This window comes from Theropithecus gelada, chromosome 4, assembly GCF_003255815.1.
Source record: "Theropithecus gelada isolate Dixy chromosome 4, Tgel_1.0, whole genome shotgun sequence".
NCBI classification, from domain to species: Eukaryota; Metazoa; Chordata; class Mammalia; order Primates; family Cercopithecidae; genus Theropithecus; species Theropithecus gelada.
The window spans coordinates 156,483,446-156,506,274 of record NC_037671.1 but is presented as its reverse complement, the minus strand read 5'-3'; the positions used below and the strand labels follow the sequence as shown (position 1 = coordinate 156,506,274).

Genomic DNA, 22,829 nt, shown 5'->3' with positions numbered 1-22,829 from the left:
TCCTCCCTGCTCCAGGTGGGACCCCTGCAGTGGCTGCAGCTCCCCAGGGTCCCAGCTGCTACAGCAAAGTCCTAGCTCCCAAGCTCTGGTTTCATCACCTTTTTCTGTTGCCCTTCCTGCTCTCCAGGTGGTAGTGGCTTCCTTCTGTTACTCTTCTCAGGGTTGCCTAAGGGCCCCACCATTCCCTGTTTGACCATTAGCTCTTCTAACACTTTTGGCATTTGTTTCCTATATTAAATTCTTTTGACTAAGCTACTGAGTATGAGCTTTGTTTTTCTAATTGGACTCTGACTAACAGTAAATAATCAGAGCAAGACTGATAAATACATGGATGGACGGATAGACAGACAGACAGACAGACACACATCCCAAGGCACAATCCAAACTAAATTTAACATAGGCAAAGAACGCTCCATTTTGAGGGTTATCTTGGTTTCTAATTCTCAAATCTCTTTGATGCAAAAACATATTTTAATTAGATCTTTCTTCAGTTGGTTTTAAAAAAAAAAGAAAAATTGGCCCCCAATCGTTGGTCTATTTTGCAGCAACTATCAAGAAAGGTATATTGTTAAGTAAAAGTAGTATTATATTAGTTTAGAAAAGAATTATAAAGTTTAGTTCAGCTCATAAGATAGGAAAGGGAGGAAAGCAGTTTTATTAATGGTGCAGAACAGCTCTTTCTGCTTTCAGGCAGAGGACCCAACAGACGGACCGAAAGGAGAAGCCTCGTGAATCTTATCCAAAAAACATAGTTTTTCCTGCCTAGGCAAGTATCTTGCCTACGCAGATAGTAGGTCAGAGACGAAAAACAAAGTGTGGAAAGAACATAATGTGCAGTTAAGTTTCTGTAATTTATTTGCTGTTTTTATCTGAAATAATTTTTGGAACATAGTCATTTGGGCACCTTGTGTTTATCCTTGAAAGATGGGCTCAGTAGAAACAAACAAAAAGACAACTAAACAAAGGATTTCTAGTAATTCTTCCTGCGGACAGGAAATGGGAGATACAAACCACCACTTAATTTCTGTAAAGGCCTAGTATTTACTCAATCACAATTACAGTGACAACTTAAAGACAGAATTTTAAAATTGGTAATGGAAGGGAATGTGCAGGCCCGGGGCCGGGGCTGGAGTCACACAAAGGCTCCGGCTTATTTTCCAGCTGCCTACTGGACCTCACTACCTGGATGGCCCACAGGTACTGAAAACTCCACGTTTTCAATACCACACTCATTAGCCTCCTCCACCATTGACCCTGTGGCTAAAGACAGGAAATTTTCCAATTTGAGACTGATTGCAGGGTTTCAGTTGGCCAGCATTCATAGGAATGAAGACAGACACAGAGATGGTATGTCTAAGAAACTTCAAAAGGTGTAGACCACCTGATTGAAGCATTTCTGATTTATTTTATATTTTTTCATTAAATTTCTGTCCTCCTACAAGGGAAAGTCATGATTATACTAACTGAGCTAAAATGTTTATTAGCAGATGCCCAGTCATCTTCTCACATCTTAAAATCATAGTAGGATGTCTTCTGGTATTCCATCATGTTGATCACGTGGACACGCTGGCTGGAGCTCTCCAGCTGACACAGAGCAGGGTTCTGTGCGGTCTTCACACAAAGTGGAATTTGATCATCACTGCGCCATGCCTTGGGACATCCTGAAAGCCAGCATAAACACATCCTCTAATCCTGGGACACTACTTTCCGCTCCCACTGGGAATCCAGAATGACCTCCACTGACAGCAGCACTCCTACATCCATGCTGTCTGTTACGAGACCAGCTCCATTGGTTTGCAAAGTTCTTCCCCTTCCTGGTGCTCTTGCACACACTCTTTTTTGCAGCCTGCAGCAACTTTTGGCTTCACTACCCCAGTACCAGATCCAGGCTTGAGCATTTTGTGGCCATCTTTACAAGTGCTTTGATTCTCCACGGACCACCCGCGTCCTGTCAGAAACAGTGGCCGAGCAGTCGGTAACGCCTCTGAAACTCTCCCAGTTCGATTTTGCTTTTGTCCTCAGGGTGTTTAACTGACATAGATTCCAGCAAGCAGTCATTGTCCTACCCGCAGCCGGGTTTGGAGTCAGCTGGTATAGAAAGCCCAACTTCCAGTCGCCTGGACAAGAAGGAGGGGCAACAGGCCACAGCCATCTTTGAAAAAGTGAGAAGATTCCGCATGCGCATGAAACAGGACATCATTTATAGCGTGTTTCTGAAGCAGATAACAGTCAAAGTCATTTTATTCGTGCTCATCATAACTTATGTTCCGTATTTTTTAACCTATGTCACTCTTTAAATTGACTGTTCAGTTGACATGCAGGCTTTTACAGAATATAAGCCTACCATGTGTCTATTCCTTCACAGAAATCTTGAAGCTTCTGGCTTAATTTTATGCCATTTTGGATATACTCTACAGTCTGACCTCCTCCTACAGGCTGTGGTGGATGCTGAGGAGTTCCCTGAAGCAATATTCCTTTGAGGTGTTAAGAGACAAAAGCAACTATAGTGACATCCCTGATGTCAAGAATGACTTTGCTTTCATCCTTCATCTGGCTAATCAGTATGATCCTTTTTATTCCAGACGCTTCTCCATATTCCTATCAGAGGTCAGTGAGAACAAGCTGAAACAGATCAAGCTCAATACCAAATGGACAGTTGAGAAATTGAAACATTAGCTTGCGGAAAATGCCCAAGACAAGATAGAACTGCATCTTTTTATGCTCAACGGTCTTCCAGACAAATGGAGGTGCTAAGCCTGGAGCAGATCCCGGAGGTGCAGCTGCCCTCTACCGTCTCACAGCTGATCAACCTCAAGGAGCTTCATGTGGACCATTCATCTTTGGTAGTAGACCATCCTGCACTGGCTTTTTGGAGCAGAATTTTAAAATCCTCTGCCTGAAGCATCCTGAAATGGGAAAAATCCTATGCTGGGTATTTCACCTGAAGAATCTGAGGGAACCTTTTCTCTCCCACATAGGGAGGCTGTGTTCTCCCTGAACAGTTGAGTACTATGCAGAGGGCTTTGGGGACTGAAAAACGTCCAAGGACGACCCTCTACTTGAAGGGCAGCCTCTCCCGGATCCCACAAGTCATTGCAGACCTCCTGCCTTCACTGCAGAAATTGTCCCTTGATAATGATGGATGCAAACTGGCTGTGCTGAACAACTTCAAAACCATGGTCAATAAGAAAAGTCCAGAACTGATCAGCTGTGACCTGGAACGCATTCCATACTCCATTTTCAGCCTGAATAATTTGCATGAGTTAGACCTAAAGGAAAATAACCTTAGCACTGTGGAAGAGATCATTAGCTGTCAGCATCTTCAGAATCTTTCCTGCTTAAAGTTACAGCACAATAACATTACTTATATTCCTGGATGAATTGGGGCATTATCTAACCCAGAGCAGCTCTTTTGGGGAATTATTAATATTGAGAATCTGCCCTTGCAGATTTTCCTATGCAGCAAACTACATTATTTGATTCTAAGCTATAACCACTTGACCTTCATTCCAGAAGAAATCCAGTATCTGAGTAATTTGCAGTACTGTGCTGTGACCAGCAATAGTGAGATGCTACCAGATGGGCTGTTTCAGTGCAAAAAGCTGCAATGTTTACCTCTGGGGAAAAATAGCTTGATGAATTTGTCCCCTCATGTGGGTAAGCTGTCAAACCTTACTCATCTGGAGCTCACTGGAAATTACCTGGAAACACTTCCTCCTGAACTAGAAGGATATCAGTTCCTAAAACAGAGCGGTCTGATTGTTGAAGAAAATTTGCTCAATACTCTTCCTCTTCCTGTAACAGAATATTTATAGATGTACTTAGACAAATGTTGACCTAATGAAGAGACCCATGTTTCAAAATCATTTTTAAAAGTATGCTCCAGGGCTTTAAACAAGAAGTAAAATTTTCTAAGTTAATAAAGATGAAAAATGGGTGACTATTATGAAAAAAATTAGTAATTGATACATGAGTTTATACTTAGAAAGGGAACACAATTTTAGAAATGTGTCACCTCTTCATGTATATATTTAGGCTTAAATCAACTTAATCATATTCAATAATCATTTGGATAAGGAATCTTATAATATTTATAAGAACATTGATATGTTAACCCTTTTAATTTGTCTTCTGGTAAATGTTTCTTGAACAAGTACTATGTACATTTTCATCAGTGTTAATTGGAGAACTATCAAGGTATTTTTTAAAAACTATAATATCACAATTTTTACATGCTATCCAAGATAAGATTTTAAGATGCTAAAAATGTCCCACACATCTATATCGTCAATATGAAAGTGACTAGCCATGTGCCATTGCACAGCAGTACGGATGTGGCAAATGTGACTGAGGAACTAAACTTTTTACTTCATTAAACTTTAATTAAATAAAATTTTAATTTAAATAGCCACATGTAGCTAGTGGTTATCATCTTGGAGTGAACACATCTATGAACTCAAAATCTGGCAGGAAAAAAAAAGTTACAAAGTGGTCAATTAACAACAACAAAAAAAAAGACAATATGTTCTTTTTTTTTCAGGCTCCCTTTGATTTGCTAGTGCCACTAAAGCTATTACAGTTTTCAGGCTCCTGTTGATTTGTTTGTGCCACTAAAGCTATTATAAAATAACTTTTCCAAAAGTAAATCAGACGTTGTCTTGTCACTAAGAACAAAAGTAAAAAGAAACCAAACAGAAAAATATTTCACTGATTTTCAATGGCTTTCAATTACTTTTTTTTTTTTTTTTTTTTTTTTTTTTTGAGACATAGTCTCGCTCTGTCACCCAGGCTGGAGTGTAGTGGCACCATCTCGGCTCACTGCAACCTCCACCTCCCGGGTTTAAGCAATTCTGGTGCCTCAGTCTCCCGAGTAGCTGGGATTATAGGTGTGTGCCACCATGATGGGCTAATTCTTGTACTTTTGGTAGACATGGGGTTTCACCATGTTGCCCAGGCTGGTCTTGAACTCTTGGCTCAAGTGATTCGCCTGCCTCGGCCTCCCAAAATGTTGGGATTACAGGCGTGAGTCACTGTGCCTGGCCTCCAATTGCTCTTAAAACAAAAATCGGCTGGGTGCAGTGGCTCACACTTGTAATCCCAGCACTTTGGGAGGCCAAGGCGGGTGGATCACGAGGTCAGGAGTTCGAGACCAGCCTGGCCAACACAGTGAAACCCCATCTCTACTAAAAATACAAAAATTCACTGGGCGTGGTGGTGGGCGCCTGTAATCCCAGTTACTCGGGAGGCTGAGGCAGGAGAATCGTTTGAACCTGGGAGGCATAGGTGGCAGTGAGCCAAGATGGCACCATTGCACTACAGCCTGGGTGACAGAGCGAGAATCCGTCTCAAAAAACAACAACAACAACAACAACAACAAAAATCCTGCCTGGAGATGGCCCTGGCAACATTTCCCACCTCACCCCCATTACACTCCACTCAGCGCTGCACACCAGCCATCCTGGCCTCCTCCAAGCTCTGGGATGGGCCATGTCGTCTCCTCTCCCAGGGCCTTTTCCCTGCTGCTGCCTTATCTCATAATCCTCTTCTGCTTGCCTGTCACTTCCTAAGAAATGCCTTCTCAGACCTCCTGGACAAGGCTAATTCCCCCTCACTATTCGCTCTCTAACCCGTACACAGCTTCTGGGCTGCAATTATTTCAGCTGCAACTTGAGATATTCTTGTGTAATTCTTTGATAAGTATCTGGTCCCCTCGGATAAAACCCAAAAAACAGACGTAAGTAAACTTTCCCTTTGACCATTTAGCCCCCAGCCTCTTGCACCAGACTGCCTACACAGTAGAAACTCTACATATTTGTTAAATAAGTTACAAGCCACAGCAATAACAATATTGAACCCTGATCTAGCATCTACTATCAGGCATTCTTCTCATTAGTTTATAAATACGAATCCATCTAACCCTCAAAACAAACCTATGAGGTACCTACTATTATTATCTCCATTTAATAGGCAAGGAAGCTACAACACAGAGAAGTTAAGGGACCTGCCCAAAGACCCAAAGCAATTATTGGCAGAGATGTGATTTACACTCCAGTAATCTGGCTCCAGGGTCTGGCCCCTACTCACTAAGCTCTATGGCCTCAACAGGATTCAGTAGCAATTGAGTGGTTCTGGGACAGGAAGATGGGGCCAAAGAACATCTAAGGAATGTTTCTTTTGAGAGGACACATTGAGTTGGGTCTTGGTGGGTGCCTGATGTTGGGTGAGAAAAGGAGAGGTTAAACAAATCACTCTGGGGTAGAAAACAGATATAATCTGTACAAAGTGTATTTGGAGAACTGTACAAGGCTGAGCTGGATGTCATGGAAGGCATGCTTCAGAGGTGTGGAATGCTGAACAGAGATATGCATCTTCAGTCCTTTTTTGACTCTCTAAACTGGCAAAGTACCATCAGAGCAGCAGTTGACTGAAACATATCTGAGCCCTACAAACTCCTAAATACAAAGTATGCACATAATATATGCATATACTATACAACATACAGGATACTGAGTCCCACTGAGGTATGGCAGCTAGGCCAGACAGACAATCCCAAGCCAACAGGTTTGCTCCCTCCTACCTCACAGAACTGTACCCATTAAAGGAGATAAGTGCTTAGCATAGGGCCGGACAAATAGTAAACACAAATAGGTATGTATGTATTTAATGAACACACATAGCACTTACTACCAGCAAGGTCTACTCTAAGAGGTTGACAAATATTAACTCATAAATGACTGAACACATATGTCACAGACTTTCAGCACTGCTACGAATGGATGCAACTATTCATGGTGAGCCCCACAGTGATTAACGTCTACTCTTACCCCGAGTGTGGGAAATAAAAACTAGTCTCAGCTTAGGAGTATATATTTTCTCATTGTGTGCTGTGGCAGTCCCAGAAAAATTCTGAGCGGAAACATAATGCAGAGAAGTTATTATTTTAGAAAACCTAATACTCTCACTATGAGAAAGAGACATGAGCAACAGAGGTGGAGCTGAGGAATGAATAAAACAGAAAATAAACACATACCACAAAGCTGAAAATTCTTGGGGACTGAGAATGTCTAAAGTATGCATAGAAATAGTTTCAAAGATTACCTATTGAATTGAGGATACTAAAATAAAAATCTCAAAATCCTACTTATGAAAAGTACATTAGAAAGCTGTCTATCAATAGTAAACTTTCATAGTGGATTATAAATGAAAAAAGGCAACAGAATAATATGCACAAAGTTATCTCATCTTTGTTTTTTTTTTTTAAAAAAAAAAAAAAGTGATACGTACACACAGAAAAGTCCTGGAGGGGAAAAAATCCAAAAGCAATTTTCATTTTCTTCTTTATACTTTTTTATATTTTCTGAATTTTTTGCAATAGATAGTATTTTTATAACAAGTGGGAAAACATTATAAGTTCTCAAAACAAATATTTTAGAACTAGAAGGAACCCATCTAATCCAACCTCTCATACTACAGTTAAGGAAACTGAAAGTCAAAGAAAGAAAGTAATTGTTCAAAGGTCACATAACAAATGATTCTTGTGATTCAAGTTTAGACCCTTTACATGACCCCTGTCTCTGAAGACCTTTGCTTGAATCATTCCATAATAGTCAATATTCTTTTTCTTTGAAAGTTTCTAAGGGATAACAAATGTATAAATACTTATATATGTCAATATTCTTCACATTTACCTCCTTTATGCTGATTAGTAAGGTATTCAAATAAATCGTGTCCAAGTAGAGTTGTCTCCTGCTTATTTCCCTGACTAATCCAAAAGTAGATAAGACCAACAGAGTCTATCCATAATGCTCCTAAACCACATGTTCCCACATGAATATTTCATTCACCCATTTCCTAGGATCCCAGAGATTCTAATCAAAATGGTGCAGGGTGGCAGTTTATAGGAAGCTAGTGTGTTTGGATGATAAAGTATTATGGAATAAACTCTGGGTCAAGGACATTTAACCTCATTTTACATCACCTGAAAAAGCATTGGTATAAGATTCCTTTGTTTTGGTTTTGTGTCAAGTATACTGTCGATTGTTGAGAGGGGACTGCAGTGGAAACTTGGAATTGGAAAGTTCCATTGATGGTGCAATGAAAAGCACCATCTACATGATATTTTAATAGATGGATGGCTGAATTGGAAAAACATCTGAATGTTATCAGGTAACAGCAAAGATAGAAGACTGGCAAAGCTAAGGGCAATAAAGAGCAATTAAAGGACAAGCCAGTGCAGAGTAAAAGAAGGTAATTAAATTATAAGCAACAAACGAGAGCACAGGCAGGTTCCTGAAAGACGCAGACTGCATATACAGAGGGAGGAGACTATGCCGTGTTCTATATGTGCAAAAGCAATCAGGCTACTTGTATCCAGGTGCCACTGAGGTTCTCAGAAGGGGCCAAATGCAAACCACAGTAGCACCAATTCAACCTAATGCAACCACAGTTGAGGTCATGGAGGCCCACTGAGTTTTTTCATTTTGTTTTAGGTTTCTAATCACAACATCACGTATGAAGTCAGTGGCACAGCGAGGGTTAATTAGAATTCCCAGCTACGGAAATTCCAGATGTGGTGCCTTCTGTGCTGTCTCATAGCCTTATGGAGTGTTGACAGCCAAACTTAATTGTGCAGACAAACCTCTGAGGATCTATGAAAATGCAGATCTTGGTTTGGTGGGTCTGGGGTGGGGCCTGAGATTCTGCATTTCTTACAAATTCTAAGAGGATAATGCTGATATGTCAGTCTGCAGACCACACTTTGGGTAGTAAGGATATAAAGTGCCTTCTGAGTAAGGAAAAATAAAAAATTCTCAGTCACACTGAAGCTTATCAATAACAACAACAACAACAACAAAAAAAAACACTTATTCAGGGTACATTATGTACCATTTTGTACACATTATAATTTACTTATCCTAACACACTCTAATATGATTTTGTCTCTGTGCTACAGTTGTGGTACTATTTGGGAAACTTTTTGGTCTATATTCAAACAGCTAGTAACAGTATCAGGATTTAAGTTTGACTTTGTCTGACTCCAAAACTATTCACCAGTAAACTACAGAGATGAGATTAACAGAATTATTAATTTTGTGATCTTGGAAAGTCTCCAAACTTTCTCTGAGCCATGATTTTTTCATCTCTAACATGAGGATGGATAACAGCAGCGCTGTGGTTTGGACTAATGAGGTAGGAGGTGCAGAAGTATTTTGAAATCTATAAAAGAATGTAAAGATACAATCATTGTAACTAGGTTAATTTTCACTCTCCTCTCCCCAGTTCTTGAGAGTTTGTTTGGAGGTTCTAGCAGGGGAGTGCAGCTACTCATATACCCTTGGCCAAAGACTGGTCCTCGTCTATGGAAGATGGTCGTCTTCTTCAACCGAGTGCACATCTTCGGGAGGGACACATGTGGAGTAGTGAGGGAGGAAGGAGACACCCGCCTAGCCAGCCACATCAGCCAAATCAGCCCTGGCGATCAATGAGGTGATAGATGTCGCAGCCAGATCGCCCTCACATCCCCTAGTTTTTAAAAATATTACTGAAAATACTACTGAATATACACCTATTTCCTAAATATTTGTAAATATATTCACAAAATTTTTCTTATCAGGATCCCATTATACTTCTAAAAGTTACTAACAACCCTGAGATGCCTTTTCAGATGATTATGGACATTCTTCCTTAAAACCACACCAAAATTCTAAAAGTAGTAATTTCTTAAACTGTGGCTAGTTGCTCCGAAGCAGGGAAGGGGGGTAAGATGGTTTACATCTCGAACTGACAAGTGTTGGACAGCTGGAGTCAGTCTCCATGGAGATTATCTTTGATAACAGATTTCTTCTGGGGAATAGCAGAGTTTGTGGTCTTGCTTTTCAAAACTTTGCTTCAGCAAGATGTGAAAAAAAAAAAAAAAAAAGAAGCTATGGAAACTCATCTGATTCCAGATATGATGATGGAAGAGGGCCACAGGGAAATCCTCCCCAAAGAATGGGTCGAATCAATCATTTGCGTGGCCCCAGTCCTCCTCCAATGGCTGGTGGATGAGGAAGGCAAATGTCTATTCTATGAAGAAGACAACTGGACATGCACATTCACAGCAGAAAAAAACCATCAAGAAGTGGGGGGCTGGCCATGCTGGAGCAGTAGACAAATGTGTGTATCTAAATAGGGACTGCTGTGTGTCCTCACAGATGAATGAGGTAACGCTGAGAAATCCCTCTGCAGGGAACTGGCTGACTGACATGCAGTTCCACAAATGCACGTTTGTCTCATTATCTTTTTTATATAGTTTATAAAGTATTAATACAGTTTCAATAAGTAAATATTTTTAGGTTGCAAAATAAACTCATCTTTATATTAAATGCACCAAAAAAAACTGAATCTGAAGAATATAAATAAAAGGCTGTGTATGCAACACTGTTCGTGTCACCTTTTCAACTTCTGAAATACTGTTCATTGGTAATTTGTTCTCATTTACAAATCACATTGTATTTATTTCAATAGTATGCATATATCTGTGCTCTTGAATTATTTTTTATCTTATATTTGTCTTATTAAAAAAGTAAATTATGGCATAAAAATGGAAAAGGTATTACTGAACTTTTCATACTGTTACATTAAAATCCATTAGTCTATCTTGCACTTTGAATGGAAATTATACCAATGCATAATTTTGTAACATCATCCACTCGTCCTTTGGAAAATATTGGTTCACTAAGTTTTATCATTCTTCCAAATGTTAACGCATGTCATTAAACAATATGAAAAAAAACACACATTCCTCACTATCTTCATCAATTTTGTATAAGGATCAGTAAGCTGTGATACTCAAATGGCAAATACAAGTTTTTCAAAATTCAATTTTTGCTTGGAAGCTCAGATTTTATCATAGACAACTGATAGTTTCATAGGTTTTCCTTGAAGGGACAAACTAACATCACTCATTTTTGAGAAAATATGTCAAATAATTAAGTCTAAATAAAAAGCTTGTCAGTTCTTTCAAATAAAAATGGTGTTCTTTGAAAAAAAAATTAGTTCAGCTTGCAACTTAAACAACTGCACAGCTGCTTTTCCTCTAGAAAACAGTACTTCAGTATGCAGCAGATATGCTACATGCATACTTCCAATTGTGTCACATAGAATATCAAAAAGACAGGCAATCTAGGTTTGAGATTATTAAATCTGCTTCATCAAGGACATTTATTTTTTTGAGATGCAGTCTTGCTCTGTCGCCCAGGCTGGAGTGCAGTGGCGCAATCCCAGCTCACTGCAATCTCCGCCTCCCGGGTTCATGCCATTCTCCTGCCTCAGCCTCCCAAGTAGGTGGAACTACAGGTGCCCACCACCATGCCCGGCTAATTTTTTTTGTATTTTTAGTAGAGACGGGGTTTCACCATGTTAGCCAGGATGGTCTCCATCTCCCAACCTCGTGGTCCGCCCGTCTCAGCCTCCCAAATTGCAGGGATTACAGGCATAAATCTCTGTGCCCGTCCTCATCAAGGACATTTTTATTGCTTCATCTAAGGTGTTCTTTTTAGTGAAATGGCCTTTTTTTTTATTGCAAGGGCATGACTACTTGTACACCTGGTGCCACTGCAATGATTTCTGCTAAGGTGCCATCACTCCTTTAATACCACAGTGTAAAGGTCAACATAGTGAAAGGGCAAATAATGTCTTAAATCTACTGAGTTTCTTTTCAGTTCTCTCTCTCTAGCCATAAAAAATCATCAAGACCCTCAGATGCTTGCTAATGTCAAAAAAACCTTTCTAAGCAGGAGGGGGGGTCGGGAAATACACTGTTAGGAACAAGCTACTTTCTCAAAAATATTCACCTGAAAACCAAGATAGAGTGATTTTTTTTCAAGACTCTCAAATCACAACTGTGATAGGATGTTTGCCAGCTAAGTCTGTGCAAAGTCCTGAAATACAGTGAGAAAATGGTCAATCCATAAATGAGAAACACTTGTGACAATTCGCTGTGACAATTTACTTCCTCCAAAATGACTTTCTTATACATATTATATATATATATAATATGGAGATATGTACATACACACTGTGTGTGTGTGTGTGTGTAGATGTAGAGATATATATATATATATACACACACACACACACACACGGAGAGAGAGAAAGAGAGACAGAGAGAGATTGAGAGAGAGAGAGCGAGACATGGGGTTTCATTATATTGCCCAGGCTGATCTTAAATTATGGCCTCAACTGATTCTCCTGCCTTGGCCTCCCCTTTAGAGGCATGAGCCACCTCACACAGCCCAAAATCACTTTCTATCACAGCTCTCTATTTTTCTATTCTACTACACTTAAAAATAAGCCAAGAAGGAAACTCTAAGAAGAAAAGCATAATTTCCCAAAAGTATACCTACTTTGGAAGCTCACAGAAACAGCTGATTGTTGACTTCACACTAATAAAGTGCACTAATTTTGGCTTCCACCCAGGAAAATTTAGTCACTGAACTACCAAAGACACATACATATCTCAATATAGAGGCAATCTTTAGCATCACCACACCAGAAATTTCTTAGGTTCTAATTACATATTGTTATACTGAAGCAGGCAAAGGAGAGTTGGAAACCCAACAGCAGGCCCAAGCTTGATGAATAGAATATAACATTTAGCTATTAGTCCATGATAAAAATCTGTAGATAAAAGTCCTTCCAGTTACCATCATAGTCTATTACTTACTGATGGTGTGGCTTTTGCCTATAAATTTAGCCCATTGTTGCTAGAAGTAGAGTAATTGAATCACCTACATCTGAATAACTTGAGGTGCTTGTTAAAAAGTAAGGATTCTTTGGGTCCATTCCAAATCTAATAAATCATAATCGCTGAGATTGGAGCCTAGGAATCTCTGTCTTTAACACTTCTCAGGTGGCTTTTATGCACAATACTGTTTGCATGGAAACCTGACTGACTCCCTGACTTAGTCTCAGCTTCCTTATCTGTAAAGCAGAATTGACTGTCATCATACTTTCCTATTTCACAGTTGTTGAGTATTGAGGATCAATCAAAAATATATGGGAAATGCTTTTTAAAACTGCCAAGTGCTACAAAAATGATTATAACCATCTAAACTTCTACCACCTACATTTCTACCAACGCTTCTAAAAACTAAAAGTAAAAAAAGGTAAAAATAATTTTTCAAAGACACTACAGATATTATCTTAATTGTTATAACTAAATCTCAGATAACTAGAATACTCAGAAAATAGTCTTCTCATTAATATTTAACTAAACATTCTGGTCACTCTTTCGAAAAACTTTAAATGTGTTACTACACTGTCTTTCCTTGGTAAATGCATAACTTAGTTTTTATCTAATGACAAGGGATTTTCGAGTTGGGTCAGAATTCTGAGTATCAGGTTTTGTTGCACAAGATTTATGCTTAGAAGAGTAATCTATGTTCGGCCCTGAGCTCATTTGCTAAACGTTTCTTGTTTATTTTTTCTTGTTTGGGGGATATTTTATGGTTGATAGAGGCATGCTTATTTTAACCAAAAGCAGATCTCTAATTACAAGTTGTATTCCAAACGCTTATTTGTTCCTAAGTTGTCTGGAACTTAAAATGCCTCTCCCCATAGCAAGAAAAAAAAAGAAGTTATAAATCATGATAAAGTTCTCTGGCTTGTACAAAAAGGCGACAATATAGATGAAATACATTTGCTGTATCTTAACTATCACACAAATATTTTACAGTGGTATTCATCAAGCTTGAGAGCAAAACTGAGTATGAAACTATTTTCATTTACCTTTAATATTGCTACTTAAGATAAAAAGAGTCAGCTGGATGAAGATGAAAAGCTGATAGAGCCGGTGCAGTGGCTCACACCTATAATCCCAGCACTTTGGGAGGTCGGGGCAGGCAGATCACTTGAGGTCAGGAGTTTGAGACCAGCCTGGCCAACATGGTGAAACACTGTCTCTACTAAAAATACAAAAAAAAAAAAAAATTAGCCAAGTGTGGTGGTTCGCGACTGTAATCCCAGCTACTCAGGAGGCTGAGGCAGGAGAATCACTTGAACCCGGGAGAAGGACAGAGGTTGCAGTGAGCCAAGTTCACACCACTGCACTTCAGCCTGCACAACAGAGTGAGACTCCGTCTCAAAAAAAAAAAAAAAGCTTATAGATAAAAGTTTCTGTAAATGTTCTAGAAAGGTTAATGGCCCCCAGTTCTTTATTATACAGAACACATAAGGTCTGTCAATGTGACCACCAGGGATTTTCTTCAGAGTCATGATTAGGATATGATGGGGGCAGGACATGACAAAACTGAGTGTCCAAAGTTAACTCAACAAGTGAAACACAAGAGAAATTAGGAAAGTGTTTTTGAAACAGTAGCTGCCTATCCCTGAGAAAGACACAACATGGAGTGGAAACAGCTGAGCTATAAATGGTGAGAAAGAAATACCAGAAGAAGATTCAAGGCAGAAGAAAAGAAGGGACAGAAAGCAATGCTGAAGAAGATCGCGCAGTCTACAAGAATCACAAAGACCGAATTCAGGATGTGGCAACAAAGTTACCAAAACCAAAGAGGCCTTGGTGTAAGTGAAGGAGGCTCTCCTTCATACATGCCGACTGCCACACTTGGACTGTTTGTACCTGAGAGAAGGTTCACTGACTAGATTTCTGATTCTGAATCCAAGTTATCAGAGGCCCTGTCTGCCTTCTTCTTAGGCACCCTCACCTTAGTTGGGTACTTCTGTTCCTTCACTACCTCCTCCATCTCCCTATACCCAAATAAAATTATATCCCAGTTTTAATCTTACCCCGGAATTTATATCCAAGTGTCATCTCTATTTGGATTCCTGACCATCACAGACCCTATGGGTCCCTGCTTGTGTATTCAGTCTTCCCACCTTCCTCGTTTCCAAGTCAAAGTGGGGCTCAGTCTAACTAAAAATGCAGTACATTCATTCAAGCAATTAAAAGCTGACACTGAGTGTCAGGTACTATCTTCTGCCTAATAGTAAACACAACAGTCTTGGGTTCCTAGGAATCCTTTATGTATTTTATTTGAACATATGAAACAAATACCATAAAGGACACTGTGGACACTTCTCTAGGCTCTTAAGATGCTCTGGTAATTTTGAAATAAAATGTTCAACTATGGCTGGACAAACAAATTTTATAAACCAAAGGAACAATGTCAACTCCAAGTCTGATTAAGAGCAGAGACTTAGCATGAACATTCTTCCTTCTGTATTCTAGAGTTCAGATAATAGATTATAAGGGAAGGAAAAGGAAGCTAACTGAATTTTAATTTTTACACCCAAATCTCAAATAATGCCAGCTTCTGCCTCTTAGAAAGAACTCTTTCACAGCACACACTCAGGGCAGCTTGAATCTATGCTCCTGGGTTGCATTCTTCAAACTTGGCCCAAATAAAACTCTTTAATTATATTACTTTAGCCCTGGTTTTTTTTTTTTTCTTTAGGTCAGCAGGATTCACAGTGACTTCCCACCACCCCCTGGTGTTTTTCTCTAAAATCAGTGCTTGGTACCAGCATGAACTCACTGCATTCTCCATTCTTGGAAGTCCTACCACATGTTGTGGAGATAAGGTCTCACTACGTTGCTCAGGTTGGTTGTGAACTCTTGAGCTCAAGCAATCCTCCCACACCAGCCTCCCAAAGTTCTGGGATTTCAGGCATTAGCCACTATGCTCCGCCAGAAATCTTATCTTGTGGCCGGGCGCGGTGGCTCAAGCCTGTAATCCCAGCACTTTGGGAGGCCGAGACAGGCGGATCACGAGGTCAGGAGATCGAGACCATCCTGGCTAACACGGTGAAACCCCGTCTTTACTAAAAAATACAAAAAACTAGCCGGGCGAGGTGATGGGCGCCTGTAGTCCCAGCTACTCGGGAGGCTGAGGCAGGAGAATGGCGTAAACCCGGGAGGCGGAGCTTGCAGTGAGCTGAGATCCGGCCACTGCACTCCAGCCTGGGCCACAGAGCGAGACTCTGTCTCAAAAAAAAAAAAAAAAAGAAATCTTATCTTGTGTGGTTGAAGCTGATTGAGATTGGATGGATCGGCATTTCCATTGTGCAAACCACACTCAGTCTTCCAGAGTGGAAGAATAAATAAACGGAATAATGAAAAGTTAATTGGCAAAGCTTACAGAAAGCTTTAACCTTCCCTGGCCTAAGGCTCTTCCATTTGCTTAACTTACATTCTACCCTACTTGGAAAACATCAGCTTTCTCCTTTTGAAATAAGAATGGAAAGATCCAAGCACCTGGATGAAGGAGCCTATGAACCAGCTCTCCTGAAAAGTTGTAAACTAAAAATAAAATCCAAAGCCCTCGACCAACTGAGTGGACCCACTCTTGGCCAAGGAGACCCCAGAGAAACCTCAAAAACTGAGTTCTCAGACAAAACAGGTAAAGAGGTCAAACACAGCTCATTATACTCCCTCCCTTTTGGAGATTAGATGCAACAACTGACCAGCATTAATGTTACAATAGAAATAAGAGTGCAAAAACAGTTCTCTGTGGCAATAAGACATCAAGTTATAAAAAAGACCTTAAGGCTATGCCAGGAGAGGGTTAAGTCATGTCTGCAAATGATCAATCTTGCTACATAGCATGCTTAACTGACATCACTTTTTTTTTTTTTTTTTTTTTTGAGACACAGTCTTGCTCTCTGTCACCTGGGCTGGAGTGCAATGGTGCAATCTCTGCTCACTGCAACCTCAGCCTCCCGGGCTCAAGAGATTCTCCTGCCTCAGCCTCCCAAGTGGTTGGGACTACAGGCACGTAATACGATGCCCTGCTAGTTTTTTGTATTTTTAGTAGAGATGGGGTTTCACCATGTTGGTCATTCTGGTCTTGAACACCTGACCTCAAATGATCCCGCCCGCCTCAGCCTCCCAAAGTGCTGGGATTACAGGCTTGAGCCATCACACATGGCCATAACATCCCTTTCTGTTGATACCAAGTTTCAGACAGAGTCTTACTCCTTGAATCAACTGAAAATTAAAGAATCTCTGAATTACCAGGCACAGTGGCTCACACCTATAATAACAGCACTTTGGGAGGCTAACAGGGGTGGATTGCCTGAGCTCAGGAGTTCAAGACCAGCCTAGGCAACACAGTGAAACCCTGTCTCTACTAAAATACAAAAAATTAGCCAGGAATGGCAGTGTGTGCATGTAATCCCAGCTACTTGGGAGGCTGAGACAGGAGAATCACTTGAACCCAGGAGGGGGAGGTTGCAGTGGGCTGAGATCTTGCTATTGCACTCCAGCGTGGGCAACAGAGCACGACTCTGTCTCAAAAAAAAAAAAAAAGTATCTCTGAACACGCTGAATAAATAACCTGTAAGCCCTTGCTCTAAGACATCCCACCTTTTCATATGGAATCAATGTATACCTTTCATGTACTGATTTATGTCTCTGCCAGTAACTCCTGCCTCCCCAAAATATATAAAAACAAACAGTAATCCAATTGCCTCTGGTGCACGTTCTCAGGACTCCTCGAGAAAGTGTTTCCCTGAGCCACAGTCACTCATCTTGGCTCAGGATAAACCTCTTTAAAATATTTTACAGAGTTTAGTTTTTCCATTAACAAGGTGATAACTCTTCATTATTGCCAAGGCCTTATAAGTTTCTCACTGAAAATTCTAAATTAATTAAGGATTCTTTTAACAGCAAGCTCTCAGGAGAGAAAAACATCAAAGATCATGGTCTCCAACCTGGAGATTTTGTTTAATGGAAAATGCCATCAAATAAAGGACTCCCTCCAGCCATGTGAGAAGGGCCAACATCAGGCTGCCCTTCCTAAGTGGACATCTTTCTCAGTGGAGATCTTCAACACTTTGTTCTTTAGACCCCGACAAGAAGTGGATTAAAATATTCATTTGGTTACCTTCGGGAATAGAAACACTTTTCATATTTGTACTTCAAGTTGTTTTGTTGATAATTGTCCTTATTTGTGTCACCTTTTTGATTCTTAAATTGATTACGCTTTGTATTTCAAGATGTCTAAAGTCTACCACAAAATTCTATAACAAAAAACTTATCACAATAGCTAGATGCTTAGAAATGACCCAACACGCCTCAACTCCAGTGTAAGTGAATGGCCTGAGACCCCACTGCTCTGTCCCCTTATTGTTTAATCCAATCCCTGAATTGTTGCCAACCAATTTAGCCTTGGAGCCTCACTAAGTTCTTAAGTTATATACTTCTGCCCATCCCATTCCCTCTGACATGGGACAAGATTATCCAGAAATGAGCCTTCCCGGCCATGTGGGACAAACTTACATCCAAAATGCTGATCAGTATTTTCAGAAGAGAAAGATTTTTATTAAAAGGAGGAAATGAGAAAGAAAAATTGCTCAGAGCCATCTGAGATATGTGAACTATGCAAAATGTATCAGGCCCAGACGGACACAAGCATGGGACTTCTGTCACATCTCACTGCAGCCATTCCCAGGGGCAATTATTTAAAAGCATTTTATTCCTGACAGCTGCTTCACCCACTGTCTAGTGTTCCTGGAATCTGTGATACAAAGAACAATGTATAGCCAACCAATAGCTTATTATTGTAACATAAATGCTTGATAAACAACTTAGGAACTGCCTCTTCTCTTTTCCTTTAAAAAACCATCTGTAACTGCTGCTAATAGGAGCATATACTCAGGGCAACTTGAATCTACGCTCCTGGGTTGCAGTCCTCAAACTTGGGCCAGACTCTCTACTTTTATTTTAAAAAAAAAGAAGAAGAAGAAGAGGAAGAACTCTTTTACTGAAACATGAAAGTAGTCTTCAGTGACCACCACCCACACACAAGCCCTTTACACATACACAGATACAGAGATATATGTATTCATGAGCATAGCAGAAGGTCACAAACACACAAAAAAAATGTTTTTGAGGAGCTAACTGGAGAAACGTATTGCAATGTAGTTGAGAATTACATGACCCTGTAAAACCACGCCAAGAAACAAAAGGGATATTTAAATACATCTCCAAGTCAATACATCTCGGTGGAAGTCTACACTTCAGTTCAAAACTTCATTTACAAGCAAGGAAAGGCATCTAATATTTAACATACCTACTGACGCATGTAGAGAATAATACTTGTTTTTCCCTCTTGCTGTTTTCCTCAGTTTGGCTCAGTACCTAGGCATAAGCATTCCAGGGCCCAGGGCCAAAAGCCTCTAAAGCAGAGCTTGGTGGCCCTCTCCTAAGATCAAACACCACACTGGGGAGAAGCCAGGGAAGGACAGCATCCTCACTTCTTCATCCACTCTCACACATCTACATCATTTTAGTTTATCTGAGAAAACTGCAGAATAATGTAAAAATTACATTGCCACTGCAACATAGTTGCCTCTGCAAGGCAAGGCAATTTTTCTATTTATCCTTCTAAATTAAAACAGTGTAGCTGAGGGTCACAGTAGTGGGCCTCTCCCAATCCCAACCCCAGGGTGCAATTAGTTCAGTCCATTTCTGCAGCTTTATGAAAAGTGTGCTGAGGTTTAGTCTGAAAAAAAGGAATTCTGTAATTGCAGCTCCTCTCTAGAAGACATGTCCCAGAGCTCTTTGACAATTGTCAGGTTGTTTTTGGGGCCTTTTCCCTTCAGAAGCCCATTGTTTGGGGAAGTTCTGGGGAGAGAGGGGGTTGGGGAAAAAAGGTATTGAAGTACGGAAGGGAAAGAAGAATACGAGTTTGCACTTTATGTTCAGTCGCTAAATAGCAATTTCAACAATAAAGGGTCTCATCGTGTCACCCAAGCTGGAGTGCAGTGGCACAATCACGGCTCACTGAAGCCTTAACTTTCCCTGGTTCAGCTGAATCTCCCACGTCAGCCTCCCAAGTAGCTGGGACTATAGACGCATGCTACCATACCCAGCTGATTTTTGTATCTTTTGTAGAGACGGGGTTTCATCATGTTGCCCAGGCTGGTCTCAAACTCCTGGGCTCAAGCAATGGAACCGCCTCAGCCTCCCAAAGTGCCAAGATAACAGGTATGAATCACAAACCAGGTCTGTTTGGTAACATTCGCATGTTAATGTCTCACAGTGTTCCATCAAAAGATACGAAGTAAGAATTCTTTCCAATTCAATAGATGCAAAAGACCCCAATTAATGCGATAAAAAAAAAAAAGGTCCATAATAGTCCTACTTGTGGAAGTAAGTCCTAGGACACTTCCATGTCAAATGCTGAGAGTAGCATCATCACACAGAATGCTGTTTGACCAGCTGACTGCAGGTCTCAAAGACTGGACAGCTTGCTCCAAAAGTAGACCTTTGCTGATATCTGTTGTGGATGGATAAGTAAATGAGCAAGAAAAATTTAAAAACTGAATTTTGCAATTGGAAAACCTGTAAAGATTGGTAGGCATGTAGAAATGGTTTTACACTAGAGTTACACACAGATTCCATATACGATTACTGACTACCTCGTCGTGTGTGAAACACCCTAAGATATTGATACTAAACAATTTAAGTGATCAGGTTGTAAAAGCTAAGGTCTTCCATTAACAAAATTTTAAAAAGGTGACTCAAGAGACTAAGTTATCATCAATATAGTGTTATTATAGACTCAAACAGTGTTACAAGATGCAAAATTTTATCTTCAGATGCAAACATCATGTGGCTTGGGATACTTATTCTTTGAACCTTAGGCTTCTTTTTAAGTACTAAGTATATGACACCATCTCTTAAGTCTAGGAAGATTGATTGATTCCTCAAAGTATTATAGCATCTCCATGATATCCCAAATACGGTGAAAATGGAAATGCATACAAAATGAAAGGAGACTTCAAAAATTAGAAATTTTTCTACAAAGCATTGTTCAATCATATGTAAAGGGATATATTTTAGGGTGCAGTATACATAGAAATCTGTGATTTCCATATAATACAATAAAAATGATTCTGTTTCCTTGTGGTTTTCAATTTACTTCCCTACATACTTCAGCTTGATTTTCACAATTTACTTCCCTACATACTTCAGCTTGATTTTCACAATAATCCCATGCAATGCACAAGGCAGCTGATGTTGTCCCATTTTCACACAGAAGAAATTGAGGTTTGGGGACAGTTACGCAAGGCCTCAGCAATTAATAACAGCCAGGAATCCAGGCCTTCTCTCAATCAGCACTTCCCACCATGAATTCAGAATAAAAACCAACCCCCACATTTCATAAAGTTGACTGTGGGTCCTGCAACTGTCATAGCAAAATAGCAGAGGAGTAATAGGTAGCTTTTGTTAGCAACACAAACCGTGTAGCCTATGGTTAGAAGAGTGGGCAAAGAATCATAAAGGTTTCTTCACAGTCATATAAATGTGAATATCCATGGAATTTCTGAGCAGCTGCAAGGAAATTCCAAAACGGAGCCAAAGGGAAAAAGTGTTCCCTAAAGTTCCTAATAAAACTTAAAGAGCTCTGCTAACTCTTCAGCTGGAATCAGTTAACCCAAGTGAAGTCATGTATACTGCACCCAGAGCCCCCCAAAAGAAGCAACACATTGATGCACCTTCTTAAGACCAACAACGTTCGCGTTTGTCATTTTTCTCCTCTAAAAACTCGTACTCTCCTGGGGCAGGGGGTCGAGTATTTCTACGGATGACGATTTTGAACAGCCTGCTTTCACAGGCATCCGTAATTCAAGTGAGAGTGAACCATCCTGCCCTGCCAGGGTACCGGGCAGAGGCGGCGGTGTAGGGCACTTGTAAAGGCTGCGGAGGAGAGCGCGCGGGCGAAGAAGCACTCCCGGGTCACGCCTCTCTCCGGGGCCCGGTGCTGACTGCGCTGCGAGTGCAGGAGCTGGGCGCCGCCCTCCCCGTCCTCCCAGCCCTCCCGGGCGCCGGGGCCTGGCCGCGGACCTACCAGCGAGAGTACTTTATAGGTGTTGGGGTCCTTGGCAGTGCGGGCGCGCGCCGCCTTCTCCAGCGGCTCCTCCCCCACGTCCATGGGGGCCAGCAAGGACGCGGCCGCCTGCGGGTCCCCGGGCGCCTCGGCGGCGTGGCTGCGGCCCGGATCGCGGCTGTTCCCCGCCGGGCGCTCCCGGGGAGCGCGCCCGCCCTCGCCGCCGCGGCTCCCGCCCCCCGCGCAGCCGTCGCGCTCCATCGTGGCCCCGGGCGCTCCGGCCCCGCCGCCCGGCCGCGCCTTTAATAGGCCCCGCGCCGCCCCGCCCCGCCGCGCCCGCCCCTCGCGGTCAGATCCTTGGCTACCCGCCCTGCACCAGTTTCTCGCAGTCAGGGTAAAGCGACTCAACGCCCCGGATTATTTGGCTTCCTGTCTGATTTCGGGCACTCTGCGTGTCGGTTATTTTGGGTCCCTTACGTGGGCGTGTCTTGAACTTTCCCCCAAGCCGTCCCCTCCCCGCGCCCCGGCCACCCTCCCGACACTTGCAGGAATCACCCTGCGTGGCCTCACGGCGCGGGCTGGACTGGAATTGCAGCGTGTGGTCTGCAGAGGGCATGAGATCATGGGGCCCCAAAATAGAGCGGGGAGGAGGAGAAGGATGCAGCCGCCGATACCGGTCCCGCTTCTCAAAGGCGAGAGAGAGTGGAGTCTTGGGGTCGACATGTGAGTTTCTGGCTGGAAATGCAAATGCACCATGGAGGAAGGCGACCTTCTGTTTCTCCCCCTCTGAGTCCTGTCCCCCACTACCTACGGTACAATGAGAGAGAAATCGTCCACTTAAAATACTTGGGTTTAATATATACTGTACACACGTGTAAGGGATATTTCGTTTTCCACGGTTGTATGTGGTTTCTGGAGTTTTCTCGCTATTGTTTTTATGTATATTTGCTTATTTTTCTACACTTTCTTCATTGAAGGTTTCAGGAGTTGGTG

General features: G+C 41.4%; 1 protein-coding gene and 2 pseudogenes across 1 annotated transcript in view; 2 read left to right on the top strand and 1 right to left on the bottom strand.

Moving 5' to 3' along the window:
- ENPP1 (ectonucleotide pyrophosphatase/phosphodiesterase 1) overlaps positions 1 to 22,109 on the bottom strand; it is an 82,584-nt gene extending 60,475 nt beyond the window's left edge. The window contains exon 1 of the mRNA XM_025383787.1: positions 21,858 to 22,109. Coding sequence (XP_025239572.1) covers positions 21,858 to 22,097 — 240 coding nt within the window. The 5' untranslated portion in view covers positions 22,098 to 22,109. The remainder of the gene's footprint in view (positions 1 to 21,857) is intronic.
- On the top strand, positions 1,451 to 3,836 carry LOC112623393 (annotated as a pseudogene).
- On the top strand, positions 9,764 to 10,071 carry LOC112622155 (annotated as a pseudogene).
- Positions 22,110 to 22,829: the final 720 nt, after the last annotated feature.